The following is a 14,735-nucleotide window of genomic DNA, read 5'->3' as shown; positions in this document are numbered from 1 at the left end:
TGGTATTCCCACGACTAGCTAAGCATTTGTAAGTGTTTAAGGATGTCTTCTGTTAGAACAGGTTATTTTTAGAAAATAATAAACATACACATAAATTACAATAGGCTATGTAAGTTTATTTTTCATAAAAGTGACATAAGTGAGAGAAAAAATATATAGATTGAAAAGGCCAGAGGCTGCCTGATACTAGGTACCGTGGTTTATTAGATTATCCTGGATCTTGAGACACAGGTACTGTCTTACTGTGGATCCTGGAGAAGATAGCAAGGTTTAATACAAACTGCATTGTGGTAAGAACTCTAGAAACTTAGCAGCAAGGTGGCTGAGCAGCTCAAGGTGCTTGCCATCAAGACCGATAGACTGAGTTCAGTGCCTAGAAACTGCCTGGTATAGAAACCAGCTCTAGCAAGCTATTCTGTGCTCCACGCTCACTCTGAGGCATGCACACTCCCAAGTCAACCATGCTACGTAAATAAATGTGATAGAAAAGAACTAAAGAGAAACAAGACTAGCACCTGCTTTTAAAGATTTCTCCTTCGCTGGCCTTAGTTTGTTCATCTGAGCAATAAGTGAAGGAATCTGGGGGACTAAATAGTTTACAGGCCTTTCAAATTCCAACCTCCTGCCCAGTAATAGCTCATATACGAACCTGATTATACCAAATTAAATTTTTAAAATAGTACCAGTGATCCTTAGTGACAAAAGGCATGCCGCATCTGGCTGTGTTGAAAGGATCTCTCGTGAGCCACTGTAGCAATAAGACGTTGGAGGTGGTTTTAACCATCACCTGACAGAGCCGCATCTGTTCTGTATGTTCACAAGCAGGCTGTCCTGTGAGAGCAACCTGCATATGTAGTACTATTTCTGTGGAGTTGTTCAGAGTTGTTCAGAGAAAGGATTCAAGTAGCAACAAAGAAGTGTTCACGTGGGGCTGGAGCTGTGACTCCACAGACCACCTACTATGTGCAGGATCCCGGGTGCAGTCCCCAGGTCCACAAAATAGGAGGAGTGTTCATGTATAGCCTTGCTTCCGAGTTTTGTTGTTATTAGTACTATATTCATTTATTTTGTGCGTGTGGGTATATGGACATGCACATGTATGGTCTGAGATCATAAGTTGGCTCGTGGAAATCAGTTCTTCCCTTCGACTCTGCAAGCCTAGGTTTTGAACTCAGGCCCCTAGGCTTTGTTTGCTCAGGGGCCTTTACCTACTTATCCATATCAGTGGCCCTCACTAACACCTCTTAAGGGATATTTCTTTGTTAATTTGCTTCCTATTTTTGTTTTCCTTGATAGACTTGAATGACCTATAAGATCTGCACAAATCCTTACATTTTTCTCTCCAGTAGGGAAATTGAATATTTTTCTCTTTTAAGTCATTTAAGCTTTCAAATTGAGTTGTTCATTTGTTTAGATTAGCAAATAACAATTTAATGAATTATGTTGATTCCCATATCCTGTCTAACGATTCTTACATGCATATGCAAGCTTTCTATTATTTGGAGAACATTTTAGAGCTGGCCTTTGGTTTTGGAATTATATTCTTATTTGTTTCCCTTAAAGTGTTCATGATATTGCACATGCCCACTGGATTCTTTTTGTCCCCACAGGCACCCAGCCAGTCAGAATCTGAGACAGAGAAGCCTGCATTGTGCAATGTTCCTCCCTCCTCTCCTTCAGTGTTCTCAGAAATGGGTAGTGATTGTGCACAGCCATCTGCAACCGCAGTCTCAGAAGATGAGGACAAAGAGGATGAGTTTGGTTACAGCTGGAGTAAGTTGTCTCGGTGTGATGTCCTTAATTATAAGAAGTGTTGAAATCGCTCTGGGTTTGTTCTGTATGACTTGACTCTAGTGATATATGCTGCAGTTGTAGGTGGGAGGGTGACTGTTTGTTTTCCTTGAATACAATGTGCATTCCTGAGGTATGACATCACCTCCCTCCTTTACTTTAAACTTTCTCATAAAGCCCTCTTGCTTCTCATACGAAAATTATAGCAGTCAAGACATCATCTCGGATCCCGGTACGGGATCAGCTCTCTTGCACAACCCCGGCCCTTTAGAGGCTTTAGATTCCTCTCTGTAGTAGCTGATGATTAGTGGTATTATGCCCTGAAGTTCTGGTATTTTGGGTACTAGAACGTGATTATAATTATTAAGATCAACTCTTGGGCATTTGGCAAGTTGTCTCAAGTTTTAAATACAGTTCTCTCAGGTTTCTAATATTGTATTAGGTAACGTCTGAGGAATGCTGACACAGTCCTCCATGCTTTAAATTGAGCCAAAAGTCATGAATGTTTCATCATATTAAAAAGTTTAATTTCAAAAATGTTTTAGATTTATGTGTTTGATTTTATGTGGATGAATGTTTTCCCTGAATGTGCGCGTGTTCGCCACATGTGTGTCTGGAGCCCTGGGTAATACTAGGAAGGCCTCAGATCCTCTGGAACTAGAGTTATAGGCGGTTGTGAATCACTCTGTGGGTGCTGGGAACTAAACAGGGTTTGTTTGCAAGAACAAAGAATACTATTAACACTGAACCATTTCTCAAAAAGTTTTATCTTAATAACCTACTTGTCCACTTTAAGAAGTTTACACTGCACATACTTTAGAAAGCATAGAACAGTAAAGTTAACCGGCTTGATTCCAAAAGGGGTCCACAGATGTTTATTTAAGTGATGTAGGAAAGAGTGAACATAAGTGCAGGTCATTAGCCCTATAGAGTAGTTTTCTAAGAGATAATTTGTCAGATGTGATCACCAAATCAAAATTATCCAAATGCTACAGGTGGTTGTTTGTTTTTTTAAATCAGGTTACCGTAAAACATAATGGTTTAACAAATAAGAACTTAGGACTGCTCCCGTGGGATGATTGGCGTGCTCATCAGGCTTCCATGTCTAAGATGGCTCGTTGATATGGGCTTTTGCTTTGAGCACCTATGTGTGGCCTTACCTCTCAGATTAAAGAGAGTAGACAAACTGTTGATCAGGAGATCACGTAGTTAGGGCATAGGGCTTAAGGCTGGGACGGGTATATGAACTTGTTCTGGCCTAATGGCTCTGTGACCACTCTCTTCCCTCTGGGTAGCTGTCCATCATGATGTGAGGCATACTGTAGATTTGCCTCTGTTAAAGAAGCTTCCACTGACCAGTGAAGTAAAGAATTCTGAGTATTTTAGCTCCATTCTCTTCTCCAAGTGGTCAATTGATTTTCCCAGTTTAATCATAGTCTTGGGAGATTTTAAATTTAAGACACTTCTCCTGGACCTAATGCTGCCAAGATGTAGATGGTTAGTAGTCTCACATTATACTGTGTTTACCATCAATACAACAAAACCCCTAAGTGTTTGGTTTTTCTGTGGAAACAGTCCCAATGTCCAGGCAGCCAGTCTAACTTTTAGCTGCCAAAGAAATTATTATATCCCCTAAGATAAATCCAAATAATCTTGTATATTACAACGTTTGTCTGTGAATTAACTATGAATGCATTTGTTGTTCTGTGTAGAAAATATCCAGGAGCGCTATGGAAGCCTGACAGGTCAGCTCCATGTGATTGAGCTGGAGAAAGGGCAGAGCGGGTTGGGTCTGAGTCTTGCTGGGAACAAAGACCGCACCAGAATGAGTGTGTTTATAGTGGGGATTGATCCCACTGGAGCAGCGGGGAGAGATGGCCGACTACAGATTGCCGACGAGCTTTTAGAGGTAGGTGATAGTGGTCAGGCTTGATTATGCTATTGCTACATCAGATAGTTAAACCTCAGTTTCCAGAAAGTCACGCAGACTTTGTATAGTGACTTAGAAAACCTTCTGTTGCCTAATAAAACTGATGCAGTGCAGCACATTTGGCCCTACACCAACTCTCTACAACACGGTTGTCCCATTACCTCACATTAAAGACCACGACTCTGAGGCTCTAGTCACAGCTTTTGTCCCAAGATAGAAATAAAAACCACACTTCAGAAGCATTTCTGTGTGTGCTTTATTAATGTTAGGAATGTTTTAAATGCCAAATGGCCAAGCATTCCCCAGTAATAATGTTGACCCACTGGACATTGTGGAGGTCAAATCCCTAATGCAATAAGTATTGGAGGTTAGGTGAGGCCAAGTCTAACGCGAACAGTATCTCAGCCTGCCAAACAAAGTAGATCTACTGACCACACTTTATAGTGGTTAGGCTTTGTTTGCCTTTCCCTTGCCTCCTGAGGCAGAATCAGCTTAACTTCAAACTGCCTTTGAGCTCCTCCATGTGTTGCGATACCGCTGATGTCTAGACTAGCTCTGGTCTCAGTGGCTTGGTGACTGGACACCTGGGCTCACAGTTTCATTTCTGTAGAGTGTTGTTCTGCTCACAGAGAGTCTGCTGCCAGGCTCTGAGCCTGACAGGAATGCCTTTTGGTACCCTGTTTCCCAGGACAGGCTTCTTAAGACCAAGGCTTATCCAGGTGTTCTTTGCAAGCCACAGAACCTTTACCTGTCAGGAAGTTGACTGTCTTTTCTCTTTATTGGATCAAAATGGTGTTTCTGCAAACTGTCCAGGGATATCAGAATACATGCATGTTGCATCTTATGCTTTAAGCATAAGATCTTCTGTATTCATAATCAAATATTAGGTTGTGTTCTGGAGAGAAAAACTGTATATAGTATAATAAAGAGAGCAATTCACTTTTTATTAGCTAGACAAGAAAACAAAACTAAAGAAATGAAGAATTTTACGTTCAACTAATAATACTTATTCCTTATAGATCAATGGCCAAATATTGTATGGCAGAAGTCATCAGAATGCTTCATCAATTATTAAATGTGCTCCATCTAAAGTAAAAATAATTTTTATCAGGTGAGCATTTTCTCTATTTGGTTTACCAAATACTTGGTAAACATTTCACCTCAATTATTTTCAATGCGAAGAAGACATTTGATATATGTCCATTCTGGGATCTATGACTTTGGGGTTAGAGAATTTGTTTCTAATGATCTTTATGACTCTTCAAGTAAGAGGATGGAAATAATATCACAATATGACAGATGAATGCATTTCTTTTAGAAATGCAGATGCAGTGAACCAGATGGCCGTATGTCCTGGAATTGCAGCAGACTCTCCGTCTTCCACCTCAGACAGTCCTCAGAACAAGGAGGTAGCTGTGAAATTTTATTTCTCTGAGAAGAGTTGATTAATATATCTTGTTAAGTTATTAAATATGCAGGGATTCAAAGATAAGCTATAATCTTTTTTTCTTTTTTTTTTAATTAGGTATTTTCTTAATTTACATTTCCAATACTATCCCAAAAGTCTCCCACACCCTCTTCTTTCAACAGGAAAAAAAAAAGTAAAAAATCAAAATCTTCATTGCCAGCGCTTCCCTCTGTGCAGCTGCTTCCTTCCCATAGTAATCACAGCAAGCAGACACCTACTGCAGATTTGACCAGGGAATGCAAATGGAAATAAGAGTCTTCCCCTGCCCCCCCCACCCAACCACTCCCACTTCTTGGCCCTGGCGTTCCCCTGTACTGAGGAATATAAAGTTTGCATGACCAATGGGCCTCTCTTTCCACTGATACATATGCAGCTAGAGACAAGCGCTCCGGGGGGTACTGGTTAGTTCATATTGTTGTTCCATCTATAGGGTTGCAGACCCCTTTAGCTCCTTGGGTTCTTTCTCTAGCTCCTCCATTGGGGACCCTGTGTTCCATCCAATAGCTGACTCTGAGCATCCACTTCTGTGTTTGCTAGGCGAGGCATAGTCTCACAAGAGACAGCTATATCAGCTAAATCTTGCTAGCTTGACATTCAAACTGTTACCACCAGACAGCACTTATGTGAATGAGCATACCACTTTTGCAAAGGCCACCTGAAGAGCCTGTATGTGATACAGAGTGGTCTGTTCTGCTCTGGAAAGAGACTACAGAGATGTTACATATGAAGAATATGGTAGAAGCTTAGGGGACAAAAGTACTGCAGCCAGAATGCATGGGGTGAGGAGAAGCACACATCCCAGCAAGACCTGGACCTGAAACTGCAAACAGTATTAAGGAACGGGATTGGGAAAGGAGTGCAGAGTGGCAAGAAAAGGTCAGTGAGAGTAGAGATGGGCTCAGGCTTGGGAGTCACTGTGAAGGCCAACCCTGATAGTTTCCATCATGATGGAAATTCTGGTTTAACTCTGTGAGTGTTCCTACATGCTCACTGCTGGCAGAAAAAATGAGCCAGAAGAAGCAAGAAGGAAACTCAGCGTGACTTAGCTAGCTGGATTGGTTCAAACGTCTGAAGCCTGATCCCAGCTAATTTATTTTAGACACATTTAAGTACAGTACAAGTTTGGAAAAAAGTTTTCTGGTAACGGTTACCTCAATCCCATACGCACAATTAAGCTTAAAGCATAACTACATCAAAACTCTTTTGCAAAATACGCGTGACCTCTACCATTAACATGGGTGTACAGGCTAAGGATCTAGGATCTGGTGTGGTCTCTGACTAAGATAGTTTATAGGCCACCAGGCTATAAAGTACATGTGACATCTACCCTGAGGATGGGTTCTGTTGACAAGCAGTGCTCAAGATCAAAGTCTAGGGAGGAAGAATTTAGGGTAAAAATGATAGTCTGGGGATTAAGGTATGACCTAGCACTGCAGATAATACAAATTACCAGGCAGTTAACAACATCTACCCCCTATTTCCAAACATAAAACAGCCATATACTTCCCTTCCATTGAGTAAGCAAGCCTGTGTGATTGTTTCCTGGTTTCTTTAATACTTCTCTGTGAACAGGAGGACTTAGTGTCATCTACATAAATGAATTGTAATTATGTTTTCAAAATCTTACTCTGTCATTTCAAGGCAGAGAAATTAAGTTACATGAAGTACAGAAAAAGTTTAGGGAAAAAGACAACAACCCATACATCGCACAGGGGAGGAAGGAAATGTCACATCAGAGATTTTAGACCCAATCCAGGAATATTCATGCTGACTGAATGTACTTATTGAGCAAAAGAGTCAGAAAGTATTTATTCAACAGGCAATTCTAGGATAATTTGATGATTTGGGTAAGGAATGGTGATTAAAATACAAGGAAGTACACGGCTCTCTTCCACATACCTTTCTTCACGAACTAAGCTACAATGGAAGAGCTGGTGTTTTCAGAACCATCTTTTGGGAACTGGAGTATATAGCAAGCCTGAGAACAGCTTGTGCTTGTACTGGGGCTGCAGCTTTTCCTGATTGGATCACCGAGCAAGCTGCAGGTTAGGAAGCCTGCTAAAGTATATGGAGTGGAGTTAGAGGCAACTTCCCATGGAGCGTATTGCATTTGTTGGCCCTGGAGGTAGAAAAATTGCCTTACAAAGAACATTAGCAGAGCAGAGAGCAGAGGGCTGCCCATGCAGTGTGAGCATGTTAAGGAGGAAAGTAAAAGTGAAAAAATCAGGTGACAAGAACCAGTAGACCCTTGAACAGCAGTGAAGGGGAGAAGGTGGCAAAGTGGGTTCCACAGCCTGAGATACTGTAGAGAGGACCAAGAAAGTAGTGAGAGAGTCCATTGGGTCTGCAGCCATATGTCGGTGGGAAGGCACCTGACCATGAAGAGGGAAAGACAACAGCTAGAGGATAACAGAGAGTTAAGATTTGGTGGTAGATGATTTTGTTTGAACTTAGAAATCTTTGGATTTGTATTTAAGAACAATAAAATAAGATAGCAGACAGAAGCACTTAAAATTAAAGGAGCCATGGGATTATCAGTGCCAGAAGGTGAGGGCAGAATTCATTCTTCCTTCAGTAATTGAGCAGAGGGCTTATTTACATACAAGACAGGTAAAGAAAGCATAACCTGTTTCAAGCGGTTTCCTCATGGGATATAAGTTTGGGTGAGTTGTAGATGGTAAACTTGTATTTTCATATTGTACCAACTTTGCCCTTAAACGGTATTATTTAATAACTTTTATGGAAAGCGTTCAATAGTTTCTGAATACCCATCCTAACTTGGGAGGGAAGAATGCTGCATGGCGCCTCTTCAGTCAGCGCTGGCTCCTCACAGTTCATTATTGAGGAAACCCAGGCAAATATCCAACCACCGGAGTGTGTGATGTTCCAAACACAACGGCTGTCCAGTCACACCTCCCAAGGATTTTAATATAAAACACACTATGATAACTATGATTAGATATTAAGATACAAGTAATATATAACATGAAATCATTCTGATGAAGCGGCACTTATATTTGAAACAAAACTTGCTAACAGTCACCTTTTGGATGTTTTTCTTTGTCAGGTGGAACCATGCAGTACTACATCTGCTTCCGCTGCGGACCTCAGCTCACTTACAGATGTGTACCAGCTGGAGCTTCCTAAGGTACATCTGGGAGTTAAATGATTAAATGCCCTCCCACACTGGTTCCGTTCACTGGCTCCCTGGAACATAGACTCCAGAGAGCGACATCCGCACCATCTGGGGTCTCCTTAGAAATGCGGGTGCTGGGACCTACCCCGAGCTTCCTGTGAGTGAGAGGCTCTAGGCATGGGCCTGGAAGTCTGCTTTCATAAGCCACCTTGATTGTACTGCACACTAACGCCTGAGGACTCCTGAGCTAGTCATCCCTTTCCTGTGATCCGCCTTTTCCTGATTTTAGGGTTATTCAAAGATATGAAATGTGTCATCCCTCTTTGATTCATTTGCTGAGATGCTGGTCAGTGGATTCTAAAATGAAGACGCAAGTAGAAGATCACTGCTGATTATAAAACTGAAATAACTGGAGGTTCAGATGTTAGGTTCCTGCTCAGTGAGGTCTGACTTTCAGGTTCAATGCTGCTGACTGCAATGGTTTGCTGAAAAGGAGGGTTTTCACCTTCCACAGCTCATACTGAGAAGCGGGTGAGCATGCGGGTCTGAAGGAATCAGGGAAGAGCTCAGGCACAGGCAGTGACGGAAGGAGGAGAAGGCAAAAGGCTGTTCTCAGGAAAGGCTGCTAATGTGGATGGTTGGAGTGGCCCATTTCCTCCTGCCATGAGGCACCGAGGCCTGGTCCTCTGAGCCTGGGACATTCTGTCTGGGCAGAGCCTAAGCTTCATCAGAAAGGAGCTTTAGTGCATAAATTTCCTCAATAATAAAGTGTTAGTCAATAATAAAGATTAAATGAATTATACAATATCATAATTCCTAGCACACAGCCAGACTATTGGAAAAATACCATGACTGTATTGATTTAGTTTCTTTATCCTTTTCTTTCTTTCTTTCTTTCTTTCTTTCTTTCTTTCTTTCTTTCTTTCTTTCTTTCTTTCTTTCTTTCTTTCTTTCTTTCTTCCTCCCTCCCTCCCTTTCTCTCTTTCTCTCTCTCTTCCTTTCCTTTCCTTTGTTTCCTTTCCTTTCCTTTCCTTTCCTTTCCTTTCCTTTCCTTTCCTTTCCTTTCCTTTCCTTTCCTTCCCTTTCTCTTTTTCTAACAAAACAGACCTGTACAAAGATGGACTGCCTCAGCCTTTTTAATATATACTATTACATTTTTGAGAATGTCGTCTGTGTACACCGTGTATCAAAACACTTTCCCCCAACTTCTCTGAGGGCCTCTGGCTACCCTCTAGGCACTCCCAACTTCTTGTCCTGGCCTCCCTCTCCCAATTTGTGCTATACATATACTCCTGGGTGTGGGAGCATAGTTGACCTACCAGGGACAACATTCTTAAGCCATCACACTTGATGAGTCGCCACCACCACCCATGCAGGAATGCTTGGTCTTATGCAGATAGCATTGGCTGCTATGAGGCCTTATCATGGGTAGAAAAAGAAAGTTTTACTATGAACTGTTTTGCTTTAGATAGAGCAAACAGAATAGAAGTCATTAAAAGCTTTTCCTTCCTGCCAAAACTGTCCATATATTTTAATTAGAATCCCTCCTGTTGTCATGTCAGAGTGATTATGTCCTCTGCTTCTGTCCAAATTTCAGGCCTTAGTTTGTTTTAAATTTGTAAATGTCAAAGCCACTGTTTAATAATGCAATTATCTACCTATACCTTAATTATAGTTAGCTAGAAAGCACTTAAATGTATGCTGAAAATTTGGTATAAATTTTTTTTTCAGTTTTATATTTATTTTTTCAGTTTATATTTATCTGGAGAAAAGTTGAAAATATGATAAATGTCCCTCATGCCCTTTTATAGCAATTCAAATAGATTTCCTCATGCTTAGTGTATGCTGGAATACACAAGTGCCAGAGAAGGCTAGAAAATGAGCACGATAGTTGAGAGGCAGGAAGCACTACCACAGCCAAGAGCACAGACGGAAGGACAGGCAGACCGCCCGGAGCAGAGCCCTGGACTTACCCTTCCTAGCCACAACGGTTACCTAGGACAGATAACTGCATCAGCTCATGGCGTTTGTATTCATTATCCTGACAAAAGAAACTTGAGGAAAAATGGGTTGATTTTGGCTCACAATTCAAGGGTACATTCTGTCATCACAGGTGAATCATGGCAGCAGGAGTTTGAGGAAATAGATGTCCACATTGCATCTGTAGTTAGGAAGCATAGAATGCTTAGTTTTGTTTCTCCTTTCCATTCAGCCTAGAACACCTACTTAAGGCGGTTATTCTCACTTCTATTAACCATATATATATATATATGTGTGTGTGTGTGTGTGTGTGTGTCCCTAACAGGTATGCAATGCATACTGGATAGCCTCATCTAGGTATGTCTAAGAGGAATGTCTTGAGGCTGTCTCCAAGGTGATTCTAGATCCTGTCAAATTTACAATCAATATTAATATTAGGAATTTGGGCTGTGGTGTGATGAATCTGACCAAAAAAAAAATTTTTTTTTTGAGAGGATTGTAGCATTTTGGAGTTGTGGATTTGAAAATCTGGGGAACTCACTGGGGAGATATATTCTCAGGGACATCATACAGATGTGTGATGTGGCCAGTGGTGGCCAAGGATACATCTGCAGCTGTGAGACAAACTTGGTAGTGTGTGATACTCACCCATATGTCCCTCTTTTTTTCATGGCCTAAAGTCTACAGGATTAAAATGGTCACGAATAGCAGCCAAGGCTTGGCATTGAGAGAGGCCAGGACGGCCATTGGTGAAGGTGCAGCCTTAGCTTCAGTGGAGATGCTCAAGATCGAAGAGGATATGGGAAGAGCTGAGGCTGGGCACCGTAGGCTCTAATGGCCACTGGTGAAAGTGTCCTCCGTTGTAGTGGTGCTCTCAGCATTAAAGGGGCTGTGGAGAGAAGCTGAGGCTAGCCACCATGAAGCAGAGGCAGAGTCCCTGAGGAGACAACAGAATAGGCTCTTTTGACATTGACGCCTCAGTTGTGGTGGACATGCCTGGATTGAAGGGTTTATGGAGAGGAGCTGAAGCTTGCCGCCAGGCAAGGCCAGTACTGAACATACAGCCTTAGCTGCAGTGGAAATCCCAGGAAATGGGGATTACCTGGACTATGGGATAACTACCAAAGAGTAGGAGGTGTGCAGTGGAGTGGAGTGGGCTGAGCAGAGGAGATGAGCTGCATGTGTGATGCACAAGAAAGCTAGAGAGGTGGAGCTTTCGGAGTCCAGAAGGTTCCGATTGAGTCCAAGATGTTGGTCTCTGACCGGTTTACAATGTTGAGGTTTGGTTTCACTTTGATTTAACTGTTACTGTGCCTTGGGTCTTCCCTCTTGGAATAAAAAAGTATGATCGTTGTTTTTTACTTTACTGGAGCCCCAGTTAAGAGACTTTAAATATTTAAAGAGACCTTGGACGTTCCTTTTAACTTTGTATTGATTCTTTGCGTGTTTTACATCATGTGCCCCAAGTGACACACTTCAGCTTCCATGGCACTATGTTTTCTATGCTTTGTCTTGTTTACTTTGTTTTGTGTATTTTTATTTTCTTTTGGGGAGGGAGGTTGCAAGGGAGATGAGTGGGACCTTGGATTTCTAAATTTTAAAGGTTGTAGGGTTTTAAACTTATAGGATACTTTATATTGTGAAATTACATGAACTCTTGGAAGTAAAAGAAGAAATGTGTGGTTTAATAGTGGTGTGTTTGTGTGTCGAGTTAACAAGTGGTCAATTGTGCTGGTGGTATTTGTCAGTCACCTCGGAGGAGTAGCCTGTGGTCATACCTTTGGTGCATTTTCTTGATTAACAGTTGATGTGGGAGACCCCAGCCCACTGTGGAAAGTGCCATTCTGAACAGGTAGTCCTTACTTGATAAGGAAGGAGGCCAAGCAAGCAATGAAAAGCAAGCTGTTACCCATTGTTCTTCTATGGTCCCTGCTTTAGGCCCTGGTCCTTACCTTGAGCTCCAGCCCTGCTTTTCCTTGCACATGGCCTGTTCCCTGGAATCATAAGATGAAATAATCCTTTTCCTCCCCGAGTTGCTTTTGGTTGATATTTTATCTCAGCAACAGAAAAACTGATTATAATACTCTCCAAAATAAGAATTTAAAATAGTACTCACTGGGTAGTTATAGTGATATAAACATAGAAACATAGCGTATCTATTACCCAGTATACACACACACACACAGAGGTACATGCTAATCATTGGGTATTAATATAGTTTTTAGAAAATAATAAAATGTCTCGTTGCTGACACTAGTGTTCGTTCGTCCTGCCTAGGGACACCTTGTTGACTTACTCCATAGATGTTTGCATTACCTTTATCCATTACCTCTATCCAAGGTTCTGAGAAATGGATAAAAGTAATTCAAACATGGGAATAGCACAACAAGAAACTTTTTGAAAACTTTCATTGTCAAATAGGTAAGTCAGTGTTACTTTGCTTGATGTTTCATAGTGAGGTAAACAGAAGCCTGCTTTGTCCATAAGACGCCATTTGACATCCTGAGAGATCTTAGATCAATTGCTAAGCGTATTAACTTCTGCCTTCTGAACCTGAGGCTGCCCAAGTCAGTTACTGTTGAGGTAGAAGAGACCCAGAGCATGGTTCCTTCATCCTAAGCCTGAAAGCTTTGTCTTTCTTTCCTTTTACCCTTCTGCTGATTTATTCATAGATGTTTATTATTTGAACTTCCCTTTCTGATGTTGTTATCTGTTGAAAATCCATGTTCTTGGAGAATGCACTGTCCACAGAAACTTCCATTGACGTGGCAGGTTTATGGTAGAGTAAAACACCAGGCTCATCGAATGCATTCTTCTCCTCAACGGTCAAAGGGGTAAAGAGGATAGTTAAGAATCTTTTAAAATAAGCTAGACAAAGAGGCAAATGATCATTTTCAGGATTTTAACTATGAACATGAAGTCACTAAGTTCTTTGGGTACATTCTTTACTGTAAGGGAGAAATTGCACATTTATGGTGGAGAAACTGTTCTAAGGGTTAAGTGAAATAACATATGTAAAGTACTTGTCAGCATGCAATTTCCTGTAATTGTTTTCATAACATTTTTAAACCCGTGAGGCTCGGAAAGGCCTGTAGACCGTATCCTTGGAAGTTTCCTTTGTGGAGATCTTTATGAAGAAAATGATAAGTGGTGCATCATCCTACAAAGCCTGTGCATGCCTCGCTCTCTGAAAATGGCACAGGACCCAATGCAGGGAAGGAAAGACATATGACCAAAAATAAAAAGTAAACAAATGGAAAAGCCAAGAGCCTTCTCACACTGACGGCTCATCCCAAGTCCTCTCTCCTTCATTCTCCAGAATTTTCCAAATTTTACTTGAAAAACAATTTAGTAGTAATGGAACGTTTGCTCGTTATGACATCTGCTGTGTAGTAACTATGAAATGTTGCCATCACTGCTCCACTCTTCGTTGTTGGTCTCTTCCTACCTGAGGCCATGACACTGAGGTATTCCTGTGTGTTCCACTGTTCCCTCCCTGTTCATAGCTTGATGTGGAAGTGGGCGTCTAACAACAGGCCATTTCTAGTTCCGTTAAATTGACTGTTCAATTACTTCTTTTCTACTATTTTTTAAAGAGGACTACAAACATAAAATAAACTTGTTACGTTTATAATCTACCACCTCAGTGTGATGCTAATTCAATTAATAAAAATAAACTTTGATCAGAAATTTATTTTTAGTACATATTACCCTAGAAAAGTAAGTATACATTACAGCAAGTAACAGGTTTTATGACTGTCAGAAATTGATGTTGAGTTCATGTGATTTTTACCTAGAAGAAATCTCAAGCAAAATTACAAGGTTTTTTTTGTTTTTTGTTTTTTTTGAATTTCAGAAAGGCTTTCACTTTCTGACACTAAGCAGAGCTTGTTCACTTGTGTCTCACTTGTAATTCTCGTTGATAGTTCTTGCTGCACACCTTTATGGTCCTGCAGTATGAACTGTTCCTGCTATGGCTTCTGTAGTCCTTGGGCTGATGCTGTGCTGGCTCATCCTGGCTACAGTAAATCAGTTCAAATTTCCTGACTGCTCTTCCTTTGCTTGCCTAGGATCAAGGAGGTTTAGGCATTGCTATCTGTGAGGAAGACACAATCAACGGAGTCATGATCGAAAGCCTAACTGAGCACGGGGGAGCAGCCAAGGTGAGGCTCATAACATCCTCGCTGCTGAGAAGTACTGGAAGGGGGTGGGGGTGGGAATGACTCTGAAACAGTTACTCAGCTCTTGCGCATTTCACCTTAGGATGGAAGGCTCAAACCTGGAGATCACATCTTGGCTGTAGATGATGAAGTTGTTGCTGGGTGTCCTGTTGAAAAGGTACATTTTGCAATAAAGGCAGTGGCACTGCCAGACCGTCGTTTGGCCTGGCTCAAGTAGGAGCATGGGAATTAAGACTGGTAGATTTGCAA

The 14,735-nt window shown here is 41.4% G+C and overlaps 1 protein-coding gene across 11 annotated transcripts in view; it reads left to right on the top strand.

Moving 5' to 3' along the window:
• The window catches only part of Mpdz (multiple PDZ domain crumbs cell polarity complex component), a 164,399-nt gene that overhangs the window by 130,968 nt on the left and 18,696 nt on the right, over window positions 1–14,735 (top strand). For all 11 annotated transcript variants that reach the window (NM_001305286.1, NM_010820.3, NM_001305284.1 and 8 more), the window contains 7 exons: window positions 1,611–1,773; window positions 3,504–3,700; window positions 4,741–4,832; window positions 5,040–5,130; window positions 8,257–8,337; window positions 14,376–14,468; window positions 14,569–14,643. In NM_001305286.1, the coding sequence (NP_001292215.1) occupies window positions 1,611–1,773; window positions 3,504–3,700; window positions 4,741–4,832; window positions 5,040–5,130; window positions 8,257–8,337; window positions 14,376–14,468; window positions 14,569–14,643 (792 nt within the window). The remainder of the gene's footprint in view (window positions 1–1,610; window positions 1,774–3,503; window positions 3,701–4,740; window positions 4,833–5,039; window positions 5,131–8,256; window positions 8,338–14,375; window positions 14,469–14,568; window positions 14,644–14,735) is intronic.

Source organism: Mus musculus, chromosome 4 (assembly GCF_000001635.26).
Source record: "Mus musculus strain C57BL/6J chromosome 4, GRCm38.p6 C57BL/6J".
NCBI classification, from domain to species: domain Eukaryota; kingdom Metazoa; phylum Chordata; class Mammalia; order Rodentia; family Muridae; genus Mus; species Mus musculus.
This window is presented reverse-complemented; position numbering and strand designations above follow the sequence as displayed.